The sequence below is a fragment of the Salvelinus alpinus genome, chromosome 6 (assembly GCF_045679555.1).
Source record: "Salvelinus alpinus chromosome 6, SLU_Salpinus.1, whole genome shotgun sequence".
Taxonomy (NCBI): domain Eukaryota; kingdom Metazoa; phylum Chordata; class Actinopteri; order Salmoniformes; family Salmonidae; genus Salvelinus; species Salvelinus alpinus.
In genome coordinates, this window is record NC_092091.1 from 3,105,541 (window position 1) to 3,111,540 (window position 6,000).

Consider the following 6,000-nt stretch of genomic DNA (forward strand, 5'->3'; position numbering starts at 1 on the left):
GAGGAAGATGAAGATGAAACCAACAGGTGAGACAGGAGTGTTTTCAGAGAGGAAGATGAAGATGAAACCAACAGGTGAGACAGGAGGGTTTTCAGAGAGGAAGATGAAGATGAAACCAACAGGTGAGACAGGAGTGTTTTCAGAGAGGAAGATGAAGATGAAACCAACAGGTGAGACAGGAGTGTTTTCAGAGAGGAAGATGATGATGAAACCAACAGGTGAGACAGGAGGGTTTTCAGAGAGGAAGATGAAGATGAAACCAACAGGTGAGACAGGAGTGTTTTCAGAGAGGAAGATGATGATGAAACCAACGGGAGAGACAGGAGTGTTTTCAGAGAGGAAGATGAAGATGAAACCAACAGGTGAGACAGGAGTGTTTTCAGAGAGGAAGATGAAGATGAAACCAACAGGTGAGACAGGAGTGTTTTCAGAGAGGAAGATGATGATGAAACCAACAGGTGAGACAGGAGTGTTTTCAGAGAGGAAGATGATGATGAAACCAACAGGTGAGACAGGAGTGTTTTCAGAGAGGAAGATGAAGATGAAACCAACAGGTGAGACAGGAGTGTTTTCAGAGAGGAAGATGATGATGAAACCAACAGGTGAGACAGGAGTGTTTTCAGAGAGGAAGATGAAGATGAAACCAACAGGTGAGACAGGAGTGTTTTCAGAGAGGAAGATGAAGATGAAACCAACAGGTGAGACAGGAGTGTTTTCAGAGAGGAAGATGATGATGAAACCAACAGGTGAGACGGGAGTGTTTTCAGAGAGGAAGATGATGATGAAGATGAAACCAACAGGTGAGACAGGAGTGTTTTCAGAGAGGAAGATGAAGATGAAACCAACAGGTGAGACAGGAGTGTTTTCAGAGAGGAAGATGAAGATGAAACCAACAGGTGAGACAGGAGGGTTTTCAGAGAGGAAGATGAAGATGAAACCAACAGGTGAGACGGGAGTGTCTCACCTGTTGTCCATCAACATATCAAGCCAATTAGGAAAACCAAAAGCTGATCTGATTTGGACTGATACTAAATCTCTGAATTTACTCTGAGGCCTCAGCAGTACTAATAGCTGTGTGTGTGTGTGTGTGTGTGTGTGTGTGTGTGTGTGTGTGTGTGTGTGTGTGTGTGTGTGTGTGTGTGTGTGTGTGTGTGTGTGTGTGTGTGTGTGTGTGTGTGTGTGTGTGTGTGTGTGTGTGTGTGTGTGTGTGTGTGTGTGTGTGTGTGTGTGTGTGTGTGTGTGTGTGTGTGTGTGTGTGTGTGTGTGTGTCTGTCTGTCTGTCTGTCTGTCTGTCTGTCTGTCTGTCTGTCTGTCTGTCTGTCTGTCTGTCTGTCTGTCTGTCTGTCTGTCTGTCTGTCTGTCTGTCTGTCTGTCTGTCTGTCTGTCTGTCTGTCTGTCTGTCTGTCTGTCTGTCTGTCTGTCTGTCTGTCTGTCTGTCTGTCTGTCTGTCTGTCTGTCTGTCTGTCTGTCTGTCTGTCTGTCTGTCTGTCTGTCTGTCTGTCTGTCTGTCTGTCTGTCTGTCTGTCTGTCTGTCTGTCTGTCTGTCTGTCTGTCTGTCTGTCTGTCTGTCTGTCTGTCTGCAGTAGGAGAGGAGGATAACAGGAAGGAGACAGCAGCAGAGAACAGTCGACTCAGAGGAGAACTGGACAAGATACGTTCCCAACCTCCACAAGCTGCCATCATCATACAACAGCCTGCACAGGTTAATATATACACACATACACACACACACACACACACACACTAGACTGCCATACCGTGAAGACTGACATGCTTCTCTTCCCTCAGCAGGTGTTCCCAGACAGAGAGAGGCTGAGTCTGCTCAGTAAGCTGGAGAAGGCAGAGACCAGAGTACGAACACTCGAGAAACAGGTACTACTCGCTCTCTCTCACACACACAGACACACACAGACACACACAGACACGCACACAAACACACACAGACACACACACACACACACACAAACAGACAGACACACACACACACACTGAAGACTTGTCTGTGTGTGTGTGTTTGTGTGTGTGTGTGTGTGTGTGTGTGCGTGTGTGTGTGTGTCAGCTGGAAGATAACTCTAAGCGATGGGGCAGACAGAAACAAGACATGCTGACCAGACTCAGTGAACACGTCTACGGTTTGGATCGCACGTCGTCCACCATCGCCCATGATCTACCCCCGGTCAGTACCTACATGCAGTGGCTGACCTGGATTATCTCTGTCTGCTTCACAAGATCTCTAACCTCCCTGCTATCTGTCTCCTTCAGAAGAATGTCTGACCTCTAACCTCCCTGCTATCTGTTTCCTTCAGAATAATGTCTGACCTCTAACCTCCCTGCTATCTGTCTCCTTCAGAAGTGTCTGACCTCTAACCTCCCTGCTATCTGTCCCCTTCAGAAGTGTCTGACCTCTAACCTCCCTGCTATCTGTCTCCTTCAGAAGTGTCTGACCTCTAACCTCCCTGCTATCTGTCTCCTTCAGAAGTGTCTGACCTCTAACCTCCCTGCTATCTGTCCCCTTCAGAAGTGTCTGACCTCTAACCTCCCTGCTATCTGTCTCCTTCAGAAGTGTCTGATCTGTAACCTCCCTGCTATCTGTCCCCTTCAGAAGAGTCTGACCTCTAACCTCCCTGCTATCTGTCCCCTTCAGAAGAATGTCTGACCTCTAACCTCCCTGCTATATGTCCCCTTCAGAAGAATGTCTGACCTCTAACCTCCCTGCTATCTGTCTCCTTCAGAAGTGTCTGACCTCTAACCTCCCTGCTATCTGTCCCCTTCAGAAGTGTCTGACCTCTAACCTCCCTGCTATCTGTATCCTTCAGAAGTGTCTGATCTGTAACCTCCCTGCTATCTGTCCCCTTCAGAAGAGTCTGACCTCTAACCTCCCTGCTATCTGTCCCCTTCAGAAGAATGTCTGACCTTTAACCTCCCTGCTATATGTCCCCTTCAGAAGAATGTCTGACCTCTAACCTCCCTGCTATCTGTCCCCTTCAGAAGAATGTCTGACCTCTAACCTCCCTGCTATCTGTCTGCTTCAGAATAATGTCTGACCTCTAACCTCCCTGCTATCTGTCTGCTTCAGAAGAATGTCTGACCTCTAACCTCCCTGCTATCTGTCTCCTTCAGAAGAATGTCTGATCTCTAACCTCCCTGCTATCTGTCTCCTTCAGAAGAATGTCTGACCTCTAACCTCCCTGCTATCTGTCCCCTTCAGAATAATGTCTGACCTCCAACCTCCCTGCTATCTGTCCCCTTCAGAAGTGTCTGACCTCTAACCTCCCTGCTATCTGTCCCCTTCAGAAGTGTCTGACCTCTAACCTCCCTGCTATCTGTCCCCTTCAGAAGTGTCTGACCTCTAACCTCCCTGCTATCTGTCTCCTTCAGAAGAATGTCTGACCTCTAACCTCCCTGCTATCTGTCTCCTTCAGAAGTGTCTGACCTCTAACCTCCCTGCTATCTGTCTCCTTCAGAAGTGTCTGACCTCTAACCTCCCTGCTATCTGTCCCCTTCAGAAGAATGTGTCAGATTCTGTGCTGGAGCGTACCCGACAAAGAGAGCTGAAGCCGGTGAAGAAGTGACCCTACCTCCCATACTTGACCTCTAACCCCCGACCTCCCGACCTCCCGACTACCTGACCTACTCAACATACAGACCTAACACCCCAGGACAAAGTCATTCATTTTCCAAAAATATATTTTGTTTTTTAGTTATTAGACAATAAACATTTTCCAAAAATTAAAAGTATATTTCATTTTTATTAAATCAGTTGTATGTTTTGTTTTGTCTGATGTTTACGTGGACAGTTGTGACAGATATTTAGTAGTTTATTAAAACAGTATTTGAGGTAAATCTTTCTCCTCTGTGGTACTCTGACGTCACCGGCTGCTGTGTAGAGGCTTCATGATGTCACCGACTATTGTGTAGAGGCATCATGATGTCACCGACTATTGTGTAGAGTGCCCCATGGTGGGGTTATGGTATGGGTAGGCAGAAGCTACGGACAATGAACACAATTGCTAAATAAATTAAAATAAAAATTGCATTTTATCCATGGCAATTTGAATGTACAGAGATACCGTGACAAGATCCTGAGGCCCGTTGTCGTGCCATTCATCCTCCGCAGTCGCCTCATGTTTTTATATTTTTTATTTAACCTTTATTTAACTAGGCAAGTCAGTTAAGAACAAATTCTTATTTACAATGACGGCCTACCAAACCCGTACAACGCCGGGCCAACTGTGTGCCGCCACTTTTGACTGCTGTAACATATAGTAGCAGTCAAAAGTTTGGACACACCTACTCATTCAAGGGTTTTTTTCTTTATTTTTACTATTTTCTAAATTGTAAAATTAATTTGTTATTTTACCATTATTTTGACTGAGAACACATTCTCATTTACAGCAACAACCTGGGGAATAGTTACAGGGGAGAGGAGGGGGGATGAATGAGCCAATTGTAAGCTGGGGATGATTAGGTGACCGTATGAGGGCCAGATTGGGAATTTAGCCAGGACACCAGGGTTAACACCCCTACTCTTATGATAAGTACCATGGGATCTTTAGTGACCTCAGAGAGTCAGGACATCCGTTTAACATCCCATCCAAAAGACTGCACCCTACACAGGGCAATGTCCCAATCACTGCCCTGGGGAATTGGGATATATTTTTTAGACCAGAGTAAAGAGTGCCTCCTACTGGCCCTCCAACACAACTTCCAGCAGCATCTGGTCTCCCATCCAGGGACTGACCAGGACCAACCCTGCTTAGCTTCAGAAGCAAGCCAGCAGTGGTATGAAGGATGGTATGCAGGGTGGTATGCAGGGTGGTATGCAGGGTGGTATGCAGGGTGGTATGCAGGGTGGTATGCAGGGTGGTATGCAGGGTGGTATGCAGGGTGGTATGCAGGGTGGTATGCTGGGTGGTATGCAGGGTGGTATGCAGGGTGGTATGCAGGGTGGTATGCAGGGTGGTATGCAGGGTGGTATGCAGGGTGGTATGCAGGGTGGTATGCAGGGTGGTATGCAGGGTGGTATGCTGCTGGCAAGAATAATAGTGAAGACATCAAAACTATCCCAGTGTAACGGATGTGAAATGGCTAGCTAGTTAGCGGGTACGCGCTAATAGCATTTCAATCGGTTACGTCACTTGCTCTGAAACCTAGAAGTAGTGGTTCACCTTGCTCTGCAAGGGCTGCGGCTTTTGTGGAGCGATGGGTAACGATGCTTCGTGGGGGACCGTTGTCGATGTGTGCAGAGGGTCCCTGGTTCGCGCCCGAGGTCGGGGCGAGGGGACGGTCTAAAGTTATACTGTTACATTGCAATGAGCAATGTAACAGTATCAGAGCAAGTGACGTAACTGATTGAAACGCCACTAGCGCGTACCCGCTAACTAGCTAGCCATTTCACATCCGTTACACTAGCTCAGCCTTATCTCAGCTCACTGGTCACCATAGCAACACCCACCCGTAGCACGCAGTCCAGCAGGTATATTTCACTGGTCATCCCCAAAGCCAACACCACATTTGGCCGCCTTTCCTTCCAGTCCTCACTAACTTCAAGGATCGGCTGTCAGAGCAGCTTACCGATCGCTGCAGCTGTACACAGCCCATCTGTAAATAGCCCATCCAACCAACTACCTACCTCATCCCCATATTTATTTATTTTTTCTGCTCTTTTGCACCCCAGTATCTCTACTTGCACATCCTCATCTGCACATCTATCACTCCAGTGTTAATTGGTAAATTGTAATTACTTCGCCACTATGGCCTATTTATTGCCTTACCTCCTTACTCCATTTGCACACACTGTATACAGATTTTCTATTGTGTTATTGACTGTACGTTGTGTTTATCCCATGTGTAACTCTGTGTTGTTGTTTTTGTCGCACTGCTTTGCTTTATCTTGACCAGGTCGCAGTTGTAAATGAGAACTTGTTCTCAACTGGCCTACCTGGTTAAATATAGGTGAAATAAAATAAAATAACACATATGGAATCATGTAGTAACCCA

The 6,000-nt window shown here is 46.8% G+C and overlaps 1 protein-coding gene across 2 annotated transcripts in view; it reads left to right on the forward strand.

Moving 5' to 3' along the window:
- ccdc33 (coiled-coil domain containing 33) overlaps nucleotides 1-3,752 on the forward strand; it is a 63,782-nt gene extending 60,030 nt beyond the window's left edge. The window contains exons 8-11 of one of the 2 annotated variants that reach the window (XM_071405144.1): nucleotides 1,584-1,702; nucleotides 1,792-1,872; nucleotides 2,060-2,176; nucleotides 3,507-3,752. In XM_071405144.1, coding sequence (XP_071261245.1) covers nucleotides 1,584-1,702; nucleotides 1,792-1,872; nucleotides 2,060-2,176; nucleotides 3,507-3,572 — 383 coding nt within the window. In that variant the 3' untranslated portion in view covers nucleotides 3,573-3,752. Of the gene's footprint in view, nucleotides 1-1,583; nucleotides 1,703-1,788; nucleotides 1,873-2,059; nucleotides 2,177-3,506 lie in introns of both variants that reach the window. The other variant, XM_071405142.1, reaches the window with a different exon arrangement.
- The last annotated feature ends 2,248 nt before the right edge of the window (nucleotides 3,753-6,000 follow it).